Source organism: Equus caballus, chromosome 1, assembly GCF_041296265.1.
Source record: "Equus caballus isolate H_3958 breed thoroughbred chromosome 1, TB-T2T, whole genome shotgun sequence".
NCBI lineage: Eukaryota > Metazoa > Chordata > Mammalia > Perissodactyla > Equidae > Equus > Equus caballus.
Window position 1 is genome coordinate 129287558 of NC_091684.1, and position 21528 is coordinate 129309085.

The window sequence follows — 21528 nt, forward strand, 5'->3', positions numbered from 1 at the left end:
CGGAGGGCGGGCGCGCGGCCCGGCTCCTCCCGCCTCCGCACCAATCCCGGCGCCGGCCCCGCCCGCCATGGGGACCCGGCGTCTCCGCGACGCCCGCGGGGGTGCGCTGGCGCCGTCGGAGGAGGGAGCGCCGCCCCCAGGGCCGGGCGCTGGGCAGGCTCGTCCCTCTGTCTGTGGCCGGCGTAGCCCGTGGACGGCTCTGCGCCCGACCAGTCGGGGCAGGTGCTGACATACCACCGGGAAGAAGAGGGGCCGAATCCCTGTCCCTGGCTTCCTGGGTGAGTGACGGTCCCCCCTAACCCGGGGTGGCGACCACGGAACTACACGGTCGCTGGACCGCCTGAGAGGCTCTAACACACCTTCAGAACGAGGCCTCAAGATTTTGACCCTGTTGTTAAATATTGTAGGTGAGATAATGGTATTTGTTTTTGAGAGTCCTTCTAGTTTAGAAGGCGGAGGGTTGGAGTCAGTTAAAACAGTATCAGCTATAAGTTGATAATTGTTGAGGCTGATGAGGAGTGCCTGGAGGTTTGCTATACTGTTCTAGTTTAGCATAGGTTTGAAACGCTCCTTGATAAGAAGTAAAACAGAAGAAGAAAGAAAAAATAAAATAAAATATGAGGCTTCGATATGAAGCCATCAAAGAGGTCACTGCACTTCCCGGCCCCTGGCTCCTTGCAGAACCTCCTCTGCTCCCACCGCATCCACCCCCTTGGGTGCCCCAGGAACGTGTAGTGACCAGGCAGGCCACCCTGGGGCCCCTTGGCCTCTCTCACCACTCACTCGGGGGCGGGGCGGGCCGGGGGGGGGGGGGGAGGGGGCGGGGGAGCGGTGGGGGCGGGGCACCTGCAGGCTTCCTTGAGGTCCCTTTAGCACAGGACTGGTGCTTTATTATTTCCAGAATGGGCTGCCTACCCACATTAAAACCAAACAAAAGGAGACATTTTGCAGGACCCATAAAATGTTTGTAAGAATTGGGGACTACTGCTCAGGCCCCCAGTAAGAGCATTCTCATTCTCCTGGCAGAGAGCCCTTCATTTGGAAAATATTGCAGAACACACATCCAACCAAGGACTTGCATCCAGAAGCTATAACAACCCCTCAAAACTCAAAAGTAAGAATAGACAGGTATGAGGGATCCTTTTGGTGTGGTGCAAATGTTCTAATACTGGATTATGGGTGATAAACTTACTAAAACTCATTGAATTGCGCACTTAAAATGGGTGGTTTTATAATATGTAAATTATACCTCAATAAAGTTATTTTTAAAAATTTAACAGTAAGAAAACTAAAACCTAATATAAAGAATGAGCAAAAGAGTTAAACAGATACTTCACCAAAGAGGATATACAGAAGGCAAAAAAATCACATGAAAAGATGCTCAACATCACTAGCCCAAGGAAAAAGCAAATTAAAACCAGTATAATATACTACTTCACATGCACTGGAATGGCTAAAATAAAAAATACTGTCAATACCAAGTGTAGATGATGATACAGAGCAACTGGATCTCTCATACTTTGTTGGTGGGAATGCAAAATGGTACAGCCGCTCCAGAAAACAGTTTGCCAGTTTCATATAAGTTAAAATACACTCCGGGGGCCGGCCCCATGGCCGAGTGGTTAAGTTCACGCGCTCCGTTGCGGGGGCCCAGGGTTTTGCCAGTTTGGATCCTGGGCACGGACATGGCACTGCTTGTCAGGCCATGTTGAGGTGGCGTCCCACATGCCACAACTAGAAGGACCTACAACTAAGATATACAACTATGTACCAGGGGGGATTGGGGAAGATAAAGCAGGAAAAAAAAAAAAAAAAAAAAGACTAGCAACAGTTGTTAGCTCAGGTGCCAATCTTTAAAAAAAAAAAAAAAACACTCTGCATATGACCCAGCAATCACACTCCTGAGTATTTATATAAAGAAATGAAAACTTTCGTTCACACAAAATCTTATATGTGAATGTTTATAGCAGCTCTTTTCGTAATTGCCCCACACTGGCAGCAATCTACATGTGCTTCAATGTCCACGTGATGGAATACTACTTAGCAAGACAAAAGGACAAACTGTCCACTCAATAACTTAGATGACTCTGAAAGCCATTATGCTGAATGAAAGAAGCTACTCTCTGAAGGCTACATCCTGTATGATTCATTTAAATAGCATTCTTGAAAAGTCTACACTGGACGGAGGGACAAGAGATCAGTGGTTGCCAGGGGTCGGGGTGGAGGTAGGCATGACCAGAAAGGAGTAGCGAGAGGGAGCTGTTTTGGGTGATGGGTCTCTCCTATATCCTGATTACACAAATCTATGCATGGATTAAAACTCATAGTACTATACGTAAAAAGTCAATTTTATAGTATAATAATATAAAAAATAGAATTTTAAAAAAGTTCTCCTCCATTCCACAAATGTTTTGAATGTCTACTATGTGCCAGGCACTGGGCAAAAAATTGTATGTGAGAGAACCCGTCAGAGCATCTGTGAGGGAGACACAGCTGAACCCAGCCGTGATCTGAAGCAGAACGTGCCCAGGGCCGCGGAGTGTGGAGGAGGGGACCTTCTCTTCAGCGGGGAACCAGGGATGGCTGCTCCCAGGAGGGACATCTGAACTTGAAGGAGGAATAGGAGCTATTCATTCATTCGGCAAACATTTATTGAGCACCTGCTGTGTGCCAAGCTCTGTCCTAAGTCGTGGAGATACTGCAGCGAATACGAGGGACCATGTCCCTGCTCTCTCAGAGCTCACACTCTAGAGGGTGAGATGTGGACAATAAACACACCACCAATTAAGAACTTCAGGCACCGAGGAGCACTCGAGGAAGGTGTCAGTGTAAAGTGGCCGTGGGGGAGGACCCTTTAGAATAGGCGATTGGGGAAGGCCTCTCAGGGAGGTGACCTTAGAACAAAGGAAGGACTGGAGCAGAGCTCTGAATGATGCAGCCGTGGGAGGAGCTTGGGAGGCCCTGGAGGAAGAAGGTTGGGGTAGAAGGTACAGCAAATGCCAAGGCTCTGAGCTGGAAAGGATCCTGAGTGTGAGGGACTGAAAGAAAGCCAGGGAGCCTAGTGGTCAGGGGGAATGGAAGGAGATGGGGTGAAAGGTAGGCCAGGATGTGGGCAAGATGCCGGGCACATGGTAGGTGCTGCTGTTTTGCTTGTCCTTATCCTCAGGGCCTGGGGCAGGGAAGGAAGACCAGCCAGAATTCAACTGTCCCCCTCCTGCTGAGATTTCCTGGGGGTCCTCCAAGGCCTTCAGAGAAGATAGTCCAGGGCCCCCATCCTCACCCCTCCCACAGCCATGGCTGTTTGATGGGGTTGATGCCCAATGGTCTTATATTTATTTAGGGCCTCATCAGCCTTGATCCAGAAGGAAGCAGCAAACTGCCCACTTGGCTGCTCACATCACCTCACCCCACAGCCCTGGGGGCCCTCAGACACACAGGGCAGCCTAGGGCCCCTCAGAGGGCATGTGGGTCTGGAAGAGGGGAGGTAGGAAAAGCCCCACGGTGCCGAGCACACATACAACCACGAACACCCACAGGAACAGCCGGTCGACCACCATGGCCACGTACTTCCAGTCCTCAATGACCTGCAGGCAGACAGAGGGACCAGTTATGGGGGCTGAGCATTGGGTCCTTCCTGCTTTCCCTCCTTCCCTGAGTTGGGCCCTCACTACCTGGCCAGGGACCCCACAGGCCACCCAGAACTTGGAGTGGCAAGTTCTGAGTCCAAGGCTGGTCTCTCAGCTGGGCTCTGAGGTCCTCAGTCCACCCCTACCTGACCCCCGCAATATTGCAGAGCCAATGGGAACTCGGGCTGTACAGAAAGGTTAGGAATGGAAGGGGTTATTAACACCACACGTTGTGATTTGAAAACCAAATCTGATTATAAGTAAGGCCTGAGGATCACAAGGCCCCTTCTGTTATTCTCACTCTAAGTCTCCTGCGTGAACTGGCTCTGCCCAAAGGAAGATTTGGGGCCCAGCTAGCTGAGTAGGGTGGGATGCTGGGGCCTGCAGGACACCTGGAAATCTTGCTGTTTAATTTGCTCAATTCCATTAATAGCAGTGTCTGCTAGTGCCTGTAATTAAGACCCAGCCTCCTCCTGCTGTATCATCTAGGTTTCTCTCTCTGGTCTTCTCAGAGCCCAGTGTGGGGTTGGCAGAAACCTGGCTGGCCTCCAGAGGTGCCACCACAGATATGCCTGCCTCCTTTACCTCAGGGAGATGCCCTGAGAGAGCCCCAGCACCCTGGCCTCCTCCCCCATGCCTGCTTTCACACCTGGCCCAACTGGATCCCTCTGCATACTTTCCCTGGTGGAGAGTGGCTGGATCAGGACTCGGCAGAGGCTCTGGAGTTGGGAATTTGGGCAGCAATAGGCAAGCTGACATCAGTGACCCGATTTATCAGGGCCCCGTCAGTGATGTGCATCGACCCTCCGGGATAAGCCTGTGTCAACCAGCCCCTCAAAGCCACAGCCAAACACGGCTGCGGCCCGTGCCCATGATGCAGCAGGCCCTGCACAGCTCTCCATGCCGAGCTTTCCTCGGCTTTCTTGGGTTTCTTTTTGACAGCCCTAATTTCAAACGACTTTATTTTTGGTGTGTGTATGTGCTTTTCCCCCTCTTTTTATATTTTTGTGCTATCTATAGTGACCAATTAATCACCAGGGAGGGTGAAGGCGCTTCTGATGAGAAACACAGCCTGGGCTGGCTTAGGGGCTGACATGCTCCAGAAGGGAAGAAAGCCTCTTTTTTTCCAGATGGACATGAGAAAGACAGTAAGTCCACCATGTGCTCAGTACAGGGCAAGAAAGTTTAAGGACATCACAAAGATCTAGGTACAGAGCTTGGCACTGCTCCAGGCCAGCTGTGTGACCCTGGACAAGTCAGTGAGCCTCTCTGAGCCTAGCTTTCCCTATTGTAAAATGAGGGCTTGAGTAAATACCACTTCACAGGCTTCCTGGGAGGGTTAACAGTAATGTTTATCAGGTCCTGGCAGAGCACCTGATGTGTGGAGCTCAGTGAACACTGGTGATTATAAGAATGGTGGGTCCTGCCTGGCTGCTTCCCATAAGAGGCTTTAGATTAATTAATTAACAGCAGGAGACCTGTGAGTGCCAATGGGGTGGTGAGGCCTTTAGAAGAGAAAGTTCAGCCAGGAGTACAGGAGAGCAGTGCTTCTAACCTGCATGTGTACACAAACCTCTGGAAATCTGGTTAAAGATACAGGCTCCTGGACACCCCCACAGAGATTCTGGTTCAGTCGGAATGGGTGGCCTCGAAGTTGTAGTTTGAAAAGTTGCCGAAGTGGTTCTCATTTAGCCAGCAGGGCCCCAGGCTGCCTATTAATATTTGGGAGCCAGTGAATTAGGTGATGCTGAGCTACTGGATGGTTTTAAACAAAAGAAAGCACAATCAAATTAAATTTTTTAGAAAGAGAAATCTGATAGTCCTATTGAGCTGTGCTTATCTAACTGGAATGTGCCTAGGAAACTCCTGGGGATCTGGTGAAAATGCAGATTCTGAGCCAGCAGATCTGGGGCAGCCTGAGATGCGGCGTTTCTAACAGCTCCCCAGTGACGCCCATACTGCCGGTCCAAGGCCCACACTCTGAGGAGCCAGGGTGTAGAAGAGCTCATGCCCTAGATTCCATTTGTTAGCACATCTCTCCTTTCTTTTTCACAGAGTGATTCTGGAACTTTTCCGGCCTGTCCTTTTCCCTCTGTGCTAACTAATGGAATACCAGTGCTTTCCCTTGAGAATGGGGCTGGTGAGAAGGAATGGCAGAAAGTAAGAACGGGGAGATGCCCTCTTTTTGACATGCAGCTGCATGTTGTGTATTAAAAACCTCTTCAGAGTCTGATCTGATAAGGTGTTAAAATGAGACTATTCACAAGACTGTGGAACTTGTTCTCCTGCCCAGTATGGAAATGTGTGTGAACATTTCTAACCATTACCATCACGTTCTGTGTTATTATAAAATTGTTCTTTGAAGTGTTATCTGTTCAGAGGCGTCATTTGAGACACCTGAACTCTAGCACTCATTGCTTTGTCCTGTGAAAGTAAAATTAACTTCTTTTTCAAAATCTGTAATTGTAGTCACCCTGCTTGATAATTTATTACCCTGGTAGCAATAATATTTTAATTGATATTTCTATAGTCCTAAAAGCTATGTGTTTATATGGCTTCTTGGCAAGCTTGAAGGGGTTGGGAGCAGACACCCTCAATGCTCCACCCAACCTGTGTCCCTAAAGGCTGCAGAAGTCATTTTCCAGCCCACTGCCAGCCTCTCACTGCAGACGCCTGCATCTCCTCTCTTCTCTGCCTCAGGCCTTTCTCTAGCACCAAGGGTGCTTGCTCCACAGCTGGCTGGCATAACCAGGAAGTGCGGGGGAGTTAATACCAGAGGCCTACCCTGAACCCACAGGGGATGGGAGCTGATGGGTAAATACCCACACTTCCCTCCCGGGGGATGATTTTGAGGCTTGTTCTCAAGCCTCAGACGGTCCCTAGTGCCCACAGCAGTATCCTGCTCATGAATACCCAAATTGGCTCTCTTCCTTTCTCTGTCTCCCTTTCCCTACTTCCTCACTGTGCTTCCTGGCATCACTTCTCAAATCAACTACCTTTGCCCAGGTCTTCATCTCACGGTCTGCTTTTGGGGAACCCAGAACAAACGAAAAAGGATCCCTGGTATGTATTTCCTCTCCCCCAATGCATGAAGCTATAATAAAACTCATTTCAGTTTTGGATTCCTTATTCAAACAGAGAATTTGAGAGCCCTTGTCTGATATGAATTAACCATGGGACATGGGAAACCGGTGATATTATCTGAGGCTCTCCCATTGGGCAGGTGGCAGGGGCTGGGCTAGCAACTTACACTCTGATCTTGATCATCACTCTTCATGTGCTGGGCGATGAAGCTGACGCCCTCTAAGGCCTCCTGCACATCCTGCGGGAACCTCCCGGAAGACCTCAGCCGGAAATCGCTGGGGATACCTTCCCAGTCCAAGCCGGCTGGAGACTTGGGAGCTGCAGAGGCAGGATTCACTAAGTACATGGAGTTCCCATAGAGGTTGGAGGAGCTGGCAGGGCCCGTGGCCAAGGCAGTGGTGGCAGTGGCCTCGGACTTGGTCAGGCGAGACTGGCTAAGCTGGGGGGCCCTGGAGGGGCTGCTGTCAGGGCGCTTCATGAAGAGGAAGGTGGGCAGCTTGTATAGGAAGCAGTGCTTGACCCAGGGCGCCATGGTGTGGGTGCTAGGTGAACGGTGGTGTACATTGAGCACACAGACACTGGTGACAATGGAGAAGGTGACCAGCACCATGGTGAACATGAGGTATTTGCCAATGAGTGGCACATCGAGGGAGGTGGGCGGCACGATCTTGGAGATGAGCAGCAAGAAGACAGTGAGCGCCAGCAGCACGGAGATGCACAGCGTCATCTTCTCGCCACAGTCGGAGGGCAGGTAGAAGACGAGGATGGCCAGTGAGGTGATGAGCACACAGGGGATGATGAGGTTGATGGTGTAGAATAGTGGCTTGCGCTTGATGATGAAATCATAAGTCACGTCCACATAGCTGGGGTCCTGTGGGTTCACCGTCCTTCGCCCTGGGAGGGCTACTATGTCCCACTCACCACTGGGGGTAAAGTCATCCATGCTGGCCGTGGGCGACTTGAGGACCATGTCGATCTCCGTGTGGTCGTAGGTCCAGGAGCGGAACTTGAGGGTGCAGTTCTGCTGGTCAAAGGGGAAGTGCTTCACCTCAATCTTGCAGGCACTCTTGTAGATGGCAGGGGGCAGCCACAGGATGCTGCCATTGGAGCGCACCACCACATTGGTGTAGAGAGACACCTCATAGGTCCCGTCCGCGCTGGGGGCAGGGGCAGGGCATGGAGGAGAACATCATGAAATCCATGCTGAACAAGGCCTGGCCTGTTCTCAGAACTTGCCAAAGAGCCCTTCAGGACTGCTTCTCACTAATCACCCTTCCAGCCCCTGTGCCCTCACTGAAAAGGCCTGCTTTACTTGGCAGCTGCAGAGAGAGCCCTACCATGAAGCAGCCTGAAGGCTTCATGTGGATTAGCTCATTTAAGCCTCACAGGGAGGTTTTATTATTATCCCCATTTTACAGATGGGAAAACCAAGACTCAGAGAAGTTAAGTGACTTCTTTAAGGTCAGAAAACTAGTAAGAAGTACAGCTGAGATTTGAACTCGGGTCTGTTGTCCCTGGACCCCATACTCATAATCCTGTCATGCTTCTGCCAGTGTAACTACGACCCAGGAAGAGTCTCTTTAGCTCCCTCCGCTTACCTAAGATAGTTATGCATAGTGAGTCAGTCCTACCAACATCCAACCCTGATAAAGCAATTGAGGGTTAAAAAGAGAGTATGAAGGACAGAAAGAGCACTGGACTGGGCGTCAGGATGCTAGCCTTGGTCCCAGCTGTGCCTGAGTGAGTCAACAGGGCTCTCCCCTTCTCTGGGCCTCTGATTTCCCATCTGCAACTGAGGACTCTGGCTCTCTTCTTCCAACCTCATGGCTGGAAGTCTGGGTGAAGCACAGATGGGGCCCATGGCTGGACTCAAGCCTGGAGGAGCCCCAAGGGCTGGGCCTGCTGCCTGGCCTGGCCCTCACCACCTTGGCCAACCCTGCCACTCACTTGTTGTAAAGCACAATGTCAGGCAGCCAGATGCGCTTTGCGGGTATCCTCAGGATGTTCACACCCTCATAGTGGGAGCTGTTCCAGGCCAGGCGATAGTCAGTCCATTCCTGAGCAGACAGGCAAGGCCCTGTCACTTGTAGGTCTGTTGCCACCAAGGGGCAGCCCTGGAGGAAATGCCTCCAGGGCTGGGGACCCTGCAGGGCACTTACCTGTTTCAGCCAGACGTTAGTGGTCATGATCTGTTCTCGCTCATTCTGGGGAGTGAAATGGGCTATATCAGTTCACCGAGTAGGAGGAGCCCTCACACATAGACCCCACTTTAACATGTGAAAGGCTCTGAGCTCCAGGAGCCATGTGACTAACTGCCAACCCAACATCTCTTGGATGGCTCAAAAGTATTTCATACTTTTGTCTGAGACAAAACATGATCTGTACCCAAACCTGGTCCTTCATTGACATTGCCTTCTCAGTGAATGGCACCTCCCGCCATACAATTCCACAGTCAGAAACCTGGGAGTTGTCTCTGACACCTCACTCTCTGATCCATCAGTAAGTCCTGTAGATTGTATCTTGTACATGCATCTCAAATTTGTCTGCTTCTCTCCATCTCCACTGCCACCATCATCTGTTGCCTGGACCATTGCAGTAGCCTCCTAACTGGTCTTCTTGCTCTGCCCTGGCCTGCCCTTACTCTATTCTCTACAAAGCAGCCAGGGTGATCCTTTTAAAATCTCACCTCATCAGAATACGTCCTCTGCTGAAACCCTTCACTCCCTCACCGTATCATCCAAAGTAAAAGCCAAAATCCTGCCCCCTCAACCCCATTAGCTCTAGAACTTTCTATCTCAACACTCTCCCATTTGCCCATTCCACTTCAGCTACTCTTGTCTCTGCTCCTGCCTCTGCACATGCTGTTCCCTCTTCCTGGAAATCCACACAGCTGACTTCCTCACTTTCTTCAGGTCTCCTCTGCTCTGCCTACATAAAATAGCACCCTGTCCCTCTCTCTCCTTCTTACCCTGCTTTATTTTTCTTCGTAGCTCTTATCACCACCAGATACCATCTATTTATTTGTGTATTGTATGCCACCTCCCACTAGAACTTAAGTTCCTTGAGGGCAGACAGCACCTAGAAGGGTATCGGGGATGTGTCAGATACACGATAAATATTTCTGAAGAATATGAAAATCCTACCACAATAACCCAGACCCCCATAATCCATCTCTCACCTGGACCACTATAGGACCTTCCCACTGGTCTGTGTCCGTTCTGCACCACCCCCCTCCCCAAACACATACGCCTGTCCTTCCCATGCAGCCAGAAGAAACTTTCCAAAGGTCCCACCACTTCCCAATCTTATCCCTGCTTAGGTCACTTCTGTGGCTTCTTCCACATATAGAATAAAAATCTAACTCCTTCACAGGGTCTGCAAGGCCTTGCCAACTTTTCCAGTCTTTTTTCACCTCCCCATGCCCCTTTTTCTGTGCTCCGGCCCACTGGCCTTCTTCAGTTCTCTGAATGTGTCTTGTGTTCTCAGTCTGTGCCATTTTTGCCTTCCTCCTCTTCACCGAGATAACTTACAGCAACCTAATTTCAGCTTGGGTGTCACTTCCTCAAGAAAACTTTCCTGAACCCTCAACTAGGTAAGCATATCAATAGGATAAGGTTCAGCTGCCAATAACAGAGAGCCGAAGTAACACTGACTTAAACAGAGTATAAGTTTATTTCTCTCGTGTAACAGTCTGCATGTATATAGTGGTTCTGTTCTGCGGAGTCCTTAAGGACCTAGGTTCTTCCAGTTTTCTTGTGCATGGTCCAAGATGATTGCTGGAGCTCCAGCCATTATGTCCACATTCTAGGCTGTTGAGGGGTAGATGGGAAGAGGAGACAGAAGAATGTATGCTAATTGTCTTGTTTTAATTAGAGTATTTAGGCCATTTACATTCAATGTAGCTACTGATATATTTGGGTTTAAACCTACCATCTATCTGTTTTCTGTTTATTCCCTTTTCTCACCTTGTTTTAGATTTTATTATTCCATTTTCCCCCATATTAATGTGACTCTCAGTAGTTACCCTGAAGACTACAATATGTATATACTTTTTAGATCATTTTAGAATCTAACATAAATTAATACTTTTACCACTTCCAGAACAAGGCAAGAACTTTAGAACATTTCAACTCCATCTACCCCCTTCTGACTTTTGGGCTATTGTTGTCATGTATTTAATTCTACATATAATTAAAACCTTGCAAGATATTTTTGTTGTTTTGTACTGTCAATATCAATGCAGATTCCCCCATTTACTCACCCTTCCCGCTGTGCTTCATTCTTCCCTACCTTTCTGTGTTTCCAGCTGGGATTGTGTTCATTATGGTTAAAGAACATCCTTTAGTATTTCCTTTAGTATTGGGTCTTCTTGTGTTAAATTCTCTGGTTTTTGGTCTGAAGACATCTTTATTTAACCTTCACTTTTGAAGTATATTTTCACTGGTTGTCCACTTCTAGCTTGCAGTTTTTTCTTGCAGCGCTTTTAAAATGTCACTCGATTTTCCAACTTCCATTTTGAGCTGTTAGTTTTATTGTTGCTCCTGCCTCCCTCCCCCCCACCCCCCCACCTCACTCGCGAATGCTTTTAAGATTGTCTTTGTCTTTAGTTGTCAGGAGTTTGAGTATGATGTCCCTGGGCATGATTTTCTTTTGTATTTATCCCTCATGGGGTTCATAGAGCCCCTTGAAACTGGAGCTTTGTGTCTTTAGTCAGTTTTGGAAAAGTCTGAGCCAGTATCACTTTAAATTGTTTCTGTCTTATTCTTCATTTCCATTCTTTCTGGAACTCCAAATACACATTTTAGATCTGACCTTTTTATCATGCACCATATTATCTTCTTTTCTGTATTTTCCATCCTTTTTTCTACCATTTGTCTAGATATTTTCGATTGTCCTTTCTTCCAGTTCATTAACTTTCTCTTCTCCTATGACCAATCTGCTATTAAACCCATCCAATGAATTTGAAATTCTCCATCATTATAATTTTCATGAACATATTAGTGGTTATTATTTTCCTTTTGAGAAGATTTGTTTTTAATAGTGATAAAATACACATAATATAAAACTTACCACTTATTGACAGTTATTTTAAAGTCTGTGTCTGATGACCCCAATATCTGAATCATTTGTGTGTCTGGTTCCATTGTCTTCTTTTTTCTCTTTGTCTTTTTTTATTTCGTCTTGTGTTATTGCATGCCTAGTAAATTTTTATCTGACTTTATCTGCCTCCAGGGAGTACTGACTTTGGCTTTATGGCAGACAAGAGTAGGAACAGATCACCTTGATCTAGTCTGTGACTGAGCTGGTTCAAAGCAGGTTTTACTTTTTGTGAGGGCTAGTCTATTTTTGATTCATTTTTACTCTTAGGGGTGGTCCTTTCAAGGTCTCCACCAAGGCCCCACCTCCTTACTGGGGCTCAAACTCCAATATGTGTCACCCAACCAGTCCTGTGAGAGTGCCAAGCATTCAGCTAGGCTTCCCAGCCTCTAGCCACCACTTTGTGCTCAGCTCCTTAGCCCCTTGGCTCTCTACTGTTTAACAGTCATCACGTGTGGGGAATAGCACCACAGACTGTCAGGGTCACCTCCTGGAACCTGGCCCCTCAAGTCCTGGCTGAGCTCTCCAAGGCGTTCAAACAGACTTTGCTTTTTATTTGTATTTTTTTTTTTTTTTTGGAGAAGGAGGGCCTTTGTGACCAGCTTTTCTAATTTTTCTTATGGAAAGGTTAATCTACACAATCTACTTTGCCTTTACTGAAAGTTGAAAACCTTCCTCTGTCTTTAAAAAAGTAGTTTTAAGTTGAGGTATAATTTATATGCAGTAAAATACATAGATCTTAAGCATACAGTTTGATCAGCTTTAACAAATGCAGTACCCGTGTACCCCACCTCCTTTCAAGGTATAGAACATTTCTATTACCCAGAAAGTTTCCCTGTACCTTAGTCTTCTCCCTCACTCCCCCAGCAGCTGCTGAACATGCCTGAGGACATTTGTTCAAGACCTGGCCTTCCCAAAGAGCTGCTTCTGAAGGCCTGTTTGCCTTACCCAGCACAAACTCCTTGCCTTCTCCCTAAAAACTTCCATCTTTAAACTGATCATATCTAAAACCCACCCACCTCCCACATACGGAAAGAAAAAAACCCCTGAAGACTTAGTATATGTTTTGTGCACAGCTTTCAGGATTGGGACAGCTCACAGTGCAGTCACGGGTAGGGGTTGGAGCCTGCGCCCTTCCTCCTCCTAGTAACTTCTGTTACCTCACAGGACCCACAGAGCAGATCTCGCAGGGGCAACCTGAACCTGGAAGCATGACCAGAGCCATCTGCCTGTTTACCAGGGCAGCAGCTGCAGGGTAGCTGCTGGGCTCACCCCATTAAGCAAAAAGCCCTTGGCTGGACAGTAATACTCAGACACCAGCCTGGTCAAGGCCTTCCAGTTGGCTTGCAGAGGGGAGAGGGACAGGAAGCACAAGGCTTTTCATCCGTCTGCCATTCTTGGGCTGTGCTTCCTCCAAGGGGAGGGAGCCAGCCATTAATTTGGCCAAAGCCTTCTTGAGAACTATAGGTTGGAGGGGCTGGGTTTGTGGGGGCCAGCTGTGCTAGGTTGAGAGGCTGGGAGTAAGAAGGCAGCCACCTGACCAGAGGAGTTTCAGCCTCTTAGTTATCTCCTTCCACATGGCTGGTTACAGCACCCTACACACTCCTCATGGGAACGCTCCCCTCAGAGCTGCATCCAGGGGCAGAGTTCCAACCCTGTGGGTGGGAACGTGGGAAGGGCCACACAGGAAGGTTAACAATGGGCCATGGTTCCCTCAGACATCCCCAACTCAGAGACAGCAAAGGGGAGAAGGAGAACTCTCTGGCACCTCAGCCTTCCTCAGCACCCCCCAACCCTACCCCACATCCACACATCAAGACCTGACAACCCTACTTGTGAACTCTGCAATCACTTTCTCCTTTCCATACCTGCAGCAACTTCCTTCATTGGTCCAGACCCTTACTTACTTGGTTAGACTGGTGTAGCAGCTGCCTCTGGTTCTGGCCCTACACCTGGGCCTCTGAACCCATCAGTTCCCCCAAACCAGTTCCTATCTCCCCCAACAAGTAGGGGTATGTGAGGTCATCTCTTGAGCAGACTGGCAGAGATCATAGGGCAGGGCTGTGAGGACAAGGAGGAGAAGATTATGGCCATGTTGGAGGCTCACCGGTCTAGGGCAGGCCCATTGGCTGCCTACCCAATGATCATTCCCTCTCACTTCTTTGTTAATAAAACCATGACTTCGTTAGAAATTGGATACTCATGAACTTCATGGGCCCTTCTCTAGCTTTTTCGCCATGTCTCGATAAGTCTAAGCTGACCATGGTAATTCCATTCCTCCAACCAGTTTTGGTGAAGGCTTAGGAATGAGCTGTAGCCCTGTCCACCAAGTGGAGGACAGGTTGCCTAGACGGCAGGTCTCTAGGAAAGTTTTCCTCATGGTCAAAAAGGGACCCAAGAAAGGACTTGCCGTTTCCTACCACAGATATTGTCATGTGGTGATTTTATGTTTGGAGTTATGGCTGCCATCTTATAGTCATGGGGGAAAAAACAAGAGAATTGCAGAGCGCTGACATCATTGACAACAACCTACAATCATGACACCGTTGAATTACTGCATTGACCAACTCTGAAACTATTGGCCTATTCTCGTTATGTGATATAATAGATGTCCTTATTCTTTTAGCCACTCATAGTTGGATGTTCAATTACTTGAAGCCAAAGTATTTTAATTGATATTGAGATCGTGGATTTGCAGCTGGCTCCAAACTGTGAAACTGGTGTGTACCAAATGGGCAGGACATCCCAAGCAAAGAGAAAGGTATGTTCAAAGGCACAGACAGCATTTTTGGAATGAAAGAATCATAATGTAGAGGCAGAGTTAGGGCCCTCAAAGTTTAGGCAAATTCCTTAATTTATGGATATGGAAAAAGATTAGATGAATAATCTGGGACCTTGTCCAGAAGTCTGGGCAATGCCAGAAGTAAAACCCAAGTTACTCAACTCGCAGCCCTGCACACTGAATGGGCACTCCTTTCCCCAAGACCTGGCCAGCGCCCTGAAGACCCATCATGCCTCTCCTCCTGCACCTTGAAGCACAGCTGGCCCCTCCACCTACCACGCTGATGAGCTGGGCCAGGGAGAGCTGCAACTGGATGGAGATGAGCTGGGAGGAGCTGGTGGCTGGGCGGATCAGGTTGTTGTAGCGGGTTTTGTTCAGAAGGTCGTCCATGAGCTTCTCCTCGGCATTGGCCACACGGCAGTCCCCTGGGAGAACACATAGTCAGATCTGCTGGGCCCTCTGCAGCTGATGGACGTGAAGGGGAGAGCTGCGAGGGCCAGGGAGCAGAAGTGCCCTCAGGGCCAGCTCAAGCAGCTAAAGTGTTGGCAGGCCTGCCTCTCCTTGGGGACTTCAAATTAAAAATATCTAAGACAGAGCTCAGTTCTCTCCTCCCATGCCCTACGTCTTCCTCCTCCTATTCCCTCTAGCAATGAATGGCACCCCACTCTCTAGGCATCTATTCCAGAATCTGGGCATCTATTCCTGATCCCTCTCTTGGTTCATCCAAGTGCCTACCGATCTCTGTCTATTCTGCTTTCCAAGTCTCTCAGTCTGGCCTCCCATCTCCACCCCTTCAGCCCTGGTCCTGGCTCACCACCCTGCCCTGGGCTCTTCCAGTAGCCTTGTTGTTGTCTCCCCACCCCAACTCTGCCCCTGCCTTCATGTAGCATGCAGTGCCAGAGTGGTCTTCCTACAGCAAACTGAGCTAGAGCCCTTCCCTGCCCACAGGCTCTCCGAGCTGTAGGCAGAGTTCAACCCAAATGTTTAGCTGGGCTCCCAGAGCCCTTTGCCCCCGCCCCCCCCCCCCCCACCAGCTTGTCTTCCTCCACCTGATGTTTCCTCGCCTCTCCACCTCTATGCCCAGATACTCGCGTTCTGGCCATACCCTACTGTTTTCCTTTCCGCACTTGTAAGTCTTTGAGCACACTCTTTCTCCTGCCAGGACTGCCCCAGGCCACCGGCCACCAAACGTCTGCATGTCTGTCTTGTGCAAGAAACCAGAAATGGCTCCTGCCTCAGAGAGCTGCCAGTGTGGTGGGGGAGAGATCTCTCAAATGTGGGTTTTCTGTGCAGAGCTGGGTGGATGGTGCCTTCTCTAAGAAGAACAGGACTGGGCTGGGGGAATTTCCTGGGTTCAGGCTTGGACCTACAGAGTGCAAGGTGCCTTTGAGACGCCAAGTGCTGGAGTCCAGCTGATAGTCAGCTAATGGTCTAGAGCTTAAAGGAGAGGTCTGGGCTCAGAGTCATATTCAAGACCCAGCAACGCAACATCCTGAAGGGAGCCCAACCTCACTGTGATCCCCCTGAGCTCCCACAGCCCCAGATCTGCCCCTCTCTACACCCCAGATCTCTTGCCAAGTGGTATTCAGGTCTTTGCCCCATTTCCCTCACATGTCTGGGAGTGAAGGTGAGGTTCAGGTCTCAATCTTGTTTACTCTGGTGTCTTCAGGGAGAATGTGTCAGGTATGGGTGGGGGGCACCTTGGGAAGAGGGAGACTCAGGAAGGTCATGGATACCTGAGCTGGAGAGCCTACCTGCAGGGAAATGGATGAGGGTATGTAGAGGAAGTAGTGTGAGAGAAGAATAAGAGAATAAGGGAGGCTGAGGAGGTGGGGGTGGGGCTGCCAGAGAGGGGCTGCAGGCTCGCCAGGCCCAGGACTCCAGGACTTCTGAAGGGCCAGTTACTGCATTTTACCAAACCCTTCCCTCTGGGTGGGTCCAGGGCGTGAATTGCCCTGATTAAGCAAGTCTGAGGTAGACTCCTGGGTGGGTGCTGGGCTGGACACAAGACCAGGAGGAGCAGCCGCCACCCTCCCTGCTCCAGGCATTTTCCAACTCGCTGCCTATCTGGAGCAGATGCAATATTTAGTGCCTTGTGAAAGATGCTCCCAGCGCACCTGCTGCCTGCTGTCCCTCCCCGAGACTGCCCCAGGCTGTCCAGAGAGGGTCCTCTGGATGCCTGGCCTACATTCTGAACCCCGTCTCTCATCCCCTGGACCTCCTCCCAGAGGTCAGCTGCTTGAATACCCTGGAAGCCAGTTGGTAGCCCTAGGCTGTAGCTGGATCCCTCACACAGCCCCTCTTTAGTATATATATTTGAGCTGACTCCTCATTTCATAAAAAGGGGTGTGACTTGCCCAAGCCCATCTGGCATGTCTGGGGTGGCTCTGGGGTCAGAATCTGCAGCTTCTGGCCCCAGCCCTGCCGTGCTGGGGGAGGCTGGATCCGACATCTCTGCAGCCCCAGGAGGCTGGTCCCGCTGGGTTCCTGAGAGGCCAGGGCCCCTCTGCAGGCCATGGGGCTTGTGTTCCAGCTCTGAACCCACCTGAGATGCTCAGGTTGCTCTCCTTTGGGTCTGTCCTGCCTCTCAGGCATTCAGCTGGCCCTGAGGGACCCTCGCCCATCTTGAGGACCAGCTATGGGCTCCAAAGTTAGAGGTTCCAAAAACCTTAGGCCATTTAGCCCAACCCTCTGTTTCTCAGCCGAGGAAGCAGACCAAAGAGGGAAGGACCTTACTCAAGGAGCTCCAGCAAGTCAGTGGCAGAGCCAGGTCTAGGAGCCTCTTTCAGACAGAGGCCCTCTCGGGACCCCATGCCTTCTTTAGTGCCCTTGTTAACTTCCCCTAAGGAGATGGCCCCTGCAGAGGCCATACTGATGTCCAGGGTTGAGTGTGTGCCTGTGTTTGTACTTGTATGTGTGAGTGTGTAGGCCAGAGTAGGAATGACCAGCAGAGCTGCTGGTGCTGGAATGTACTCCCACCCCCCAACAAAGGAGGGAAAAACGCCTAGAACAACACATTTAGGCTTTCCAATCTGCTGCTTTATGCCTGTGAGGCCTGCTGGGTTCAAAAGACAAGAGACAGGCCTCTGACCCCTAGATGGCAGGGTTGGCCCAGAATGGGTGGAAGCTTCTGGGGCACAATTGGGGGTCACATCCCAGCCCTGGGGCTGACCCAGTCAACAGAGAGGCCACCACTAGAGGTCAGTCATGACTCAGTGATTCTGATGAGGAGTGGGCCCAACCTGCCTCTGTCCAGGACCTGGCCTTCCTAGGCCTTCCTTCTCTGGGAAAACTGCTCCCCAGCAGAAAGGAATTACAACCCAAGAGGAAGCCATGGCTGGAATCCTAAACTGTGTGAGTGTGTGTACAGTTTGAAGAAGCATAGCTGATCTTAAAATCTATATTGGAAGAATGGAAAGATGATACCTATTGTTTTAGAATACAAACTACAGAAAATAAAGGTCAATGTAATCGTCCTGGCAAGTAGGCATCTGAAAGACAGAGTGATTTTCAGTTGGGGGTGTGCTTAACCGAAGAAGGGAACAGGAGATTTGTATTTATTAAAAGGAAGCTGTAGATTAAAAAGAAAGCTGGAATGTTTACCTTTTACACAGAGCTCACGATATATTATCAATAGCTTCTCTAATTGTATGTAAGAATCACCTGAATGCTTGTATAAATGCAGATTCTCAAGCTCCATTTCCAGAGATTCTGATCCTCTGAGCCTAGGATGGGGTCCAGGAATCTGTACTGGGTGGTTCTGATGCAGGTGGCCCCAGGACCATGCTTACTGACTCACACATCTGAGTCCCCAAGTATGTAGGCAGGGCATATCATCCCCATAGAACATATAAGGAAACTGAGGCTGAGAGGGGAAAGGAATGGCATGGGGTCACCCAGCATGTGACAGAGCCAGGATACACATTGAATGCAGACACCATCTTTGGTGAGAGCTCCACTTCCCTGTAGGAACTTTGTATGTCCCCCCACTCCTACCTACAACACCCCCTGTGCTGTATCTCTGTCCAAGGAAGATGTAGTCCTGGTCCTCTATGCTAACTAGGGCTCAGAGGACAAGCTTGGGCCAGAGGGTAGAAGCTAAAAGAGTCCTCGGAACTCAGGTGGGGAATCTGAGGCCCAGAGAAGGCAATCCTCACCACATCTGGACTCTGTCTGGGAAGGACTGATTGGATTTCCTTTCCAGGTTTCAGAGTCTACAGGTTCCTGAGTGGCAGGCTCCACCTCACCAGCCCCGCCCTCAGCCAAGCTGGCTCCCCAGGCCGGCCAACTCCCAGGGATGGGTGACCAGAGGCAGTGGTGCCATAAGTGTGTGTTTCTTAGGAGATCCACTCCCAAACTGCAAAACATTCCAGGGCTGGCGATTTGGGCAGCCCATCCCAGCCCGGCCCCCTCCCCCCGACCCCAGCTAAGTTTCTCTCTCCAGTTGCACTGTGGAGGCTGAGCATCGGGTTCGCTCCCTGGTGTCTACACCTCGCAGGCGAGGAACCTGTCGGGACCAGTCGGTGTCCCGCAGCCTCCCTTAACGCCGGGACTGAGGGGAGCTCCCTGCAGAGCCGGTACCACCCAGCCCCGCTGCCCCGCCCAAAGGCACTCGCTACGGAGGGTGGCCCTGGCAGGCGCGCAGAGAGGAGGTCCTCACCCTAAACCTCGCAGACCCACTCACCCTGGCCTCAGCCCCGCCCATGCCCTCATCTGGCTGGGACAATCTCGGGCCATTCTCCCGGGCGCAGGGCACCCTCCCTCCCTTCCCACCTGTGGCCAGTCCAGCCGGGCTCTGCTCGAACCAGGCGTCCCTCCCTCCTTCCCCGAAAACTCACCGGGCCCGCAAAGGGCAACCAGGGAGAAAAGGACCAGGGGATGCGCGCTCCTCATGGCGGGTGGGGGCTGAGGAGGCAGCTGCGGCCAGCTCAGCTGTCGGACCACCCGGGCACCTTCGAGCCGTGAGCAGTCGCTTTGAGCGCCGGAGCCGGCCGCGGAGGTCTGAAAGCGCGGTGACGGCGGGCACTAGGACCCAGCCGAGAGCCCCTCCGAGCCCTGCACGGGCAGCAGCCGTGAGCTCCGCCCTCTCGGGGATGGGGCGGGGCGGAAGAGACCCCGGGGCTGGGCCGGCTCTTCTGCACCAACACGCGAGTCTTCGCCCGGTGGCTGACCATGGTACTTCCCGACCTACTAGAGGCTCCCAACCTTCCTCGAAGGGAAGACGACGGGGACAGCGCGTGCACCCTTTGTACACTTGGGGAGACTGAGGCAGTCGCTTGCCCTGGATCCCTCCACTGTTCGGGAAAGTGGTTGTACTCCAGCGGCGAGGTCCCTGGGCGTTGCCTGCTGTCTGAACTGAGGACACGGGAGGTCTTTCGGAAAATGATTTCAAGTCCGTACCGATGGGGTTTAAGAAAAGTAAGGAGCATTGCAGAATGGGGAGTAAGCCAGCTGGAGTAGGGCACAGCTATCTGCAGACACTGGGGGGAGGGCGTTTAGGAAAAGTGTGTGAATTTTGGGAAGGTGAAATAGCTCAGGGTCCTCTTACCCAGGTTGGGGTACTGGGAATGGGAGAGGATGGGGCCAGAGTGGGCTGGCAATGTCCTCCCCCTTGGGCCTTACAACCTGGGCTGACTAGAGGCAGCTCAAGTGACTCAAGGGGGCAAGCATGTCCTCCCCCAGCCAGGTGGTCCTCACTCGCTAACTGTTGGAATCAGTACCATTCCCCTGCTGGTTGGGAACCTCACAGGACAGGAATCAGCACCAGGCCAGCCAGACTTCTGGGCCTGGCAAGAGTGGTGCTTCAATCCGGGGTCCAAAAGAACCTCTGGCAGATTCCTGTAGCCCATGGCACTCCCTGTCCCTCTCACTCCAGTCCCCCACCTCCTCACCTGTCTGCATCCCAACAGGCAAGTCTAACAACTGGAGGAACAAAGTGGGAAGGGCCAGGTCTGGGGAAGTGATCACCTTAAAAAGGCAGCTTTACCACCTTCTCTCCAGGACTCTCAGTATTCCTTTCATGCTGCTTCCCCCAATGTCTTCTTGCTACAATCTGACATGTTGATATATGATCTTTCAAAAAGAACACTGTTGAAATGTAACTGACTTTCCCTTTGGGATGGTTTGGAGAATTTAGATTTGAGCACATCCTCTGTTCTCCAAACTGCAACATTAAATAGGTGAAGTCTATAAAGTAAATAAAAAAGACATAACCAGGCTGAAAAATAAAATCTCCATAAACCAAAATCAGAAAAGAAATGCAAAGTGGTGAGGGCTGAAGCCTGAAGCTGAAGCCTGGAGCCTGCTGGGCCCTGGAAGCCAAAGTCACTGGCAGGTCCTTTGAGATAAAGAAGCGCTAAAAGGCTCTCAGCTGGGAGCTAGGGGCTTGGGTGTACCCCCATCCCTGAAAGGATGGTGGGGGGTGGGGATCTGCTGCAGATATGTTTATAGGATGTGTATTATCCCCGATATACCACAGGGCAGGAGCTTAAAAATGCCATAAAACCTGGAGGCAACTGCAAAACTGTAAGTCAGGTGAGTAAAGGTGGATGGGTAGGAAGAGAGAGCAGGAGAAAATATAATGTCCATTCAAAATAGCCTACACTTGTGCCAGAATGTAAGGGAAGTGCTTGGAGATGGAGACACAGAAGCCACCTTAAAGGACCTCCATTGAAAAATCGAAGTAAATAAATGATTGAAAGTTTAATGATAAGTGGGATACTTACAGAGTTTCAAAATACCTCCCCAGAAAATACTTATTAATATAAAGGGAGAAAAGAGTTAACTTTACAGAGGAGAAGCCTGGCAGATACCACCTGTGGTAGGCTGAATAATGACCCCCAAATATGTCCACATCCTAATTCAGGAACCTGTGAATGTTACCTTGTTCACTTATGTTACCTTATGAAGGGCGCTTTGCTGATGTCATTGAATTAAGGA

At 50.3% G+C, this 21528-nt stretch overlaps 1 protein-coding gene and 1 long non-coding RNA gene across 6 annotated transcripts; one reads left to right on the forward strand and one right to left on the reverse strand.

Moving 5' to 3' along the window:
• The first annotated feature begins 51 nt into the window (after window positions 1-51).
• LOC111775280 (uncharacterized) lies at window positions 52-6768 on the forward strand. Of its 2 annotated transcripts, none has more exons than XR_011439354.1 (2): window positions 52-407; window positions 1027-6768. It is a non-coding gene; the product is annotated as an uncharacterized lncRNA (long non-coding RNA). The 2 variants fall into 2 exon arrangements; XR_011439353.1 differs by having other exon boundaries at window positions 61-278.
• On the reverse strand, window positions 2634-19944 carry CHRNB4 (cholinergic receptor nicotinic beta 4 subunit). 4 transcript variants are annotated; one of them, XM_023652769.2, is made up of 7 exons: window positions 19428-19773; window positions 14866-15014; window positions 13715-13868; window positions 8870-8914; window positions 8658-8767; window positions 6877-7867; window positions 2634-3584 (listed from the first exon to the last, which is right to left on the reverse strand). In XM_023652769.2, the coding sequence occupies exons 4-7, from the start codon at window positions 8894-8896 to the stop codon at window positions 3444-3446; spliced, it is 1269 nt and encodes a 422-aa protein (XP_023508537.1). In that variant the 5' UTR covers window positions 8897-8914; window positions 13715-13868; window positions 14866-15014; window positions 19428-19773; the 3' UTR covers window positions 2634-3443. The 4 variants fall into 4 exon arrangements, with proteins under 4 accessions (XP_023508537.1, XP_070124873.1, XP_070124881.1 ...); XM_070268772.1 differs by lacking the exon at window positions 13715-13868 and having other exon boundaries at window positions 19428-19944; XM_070268780.1 differs by having other exon boundaries at window positions 8658-8914; window positions 19428-19691.
• Window positions 19945-21528: the final 1584 nt, after the last annotated feature.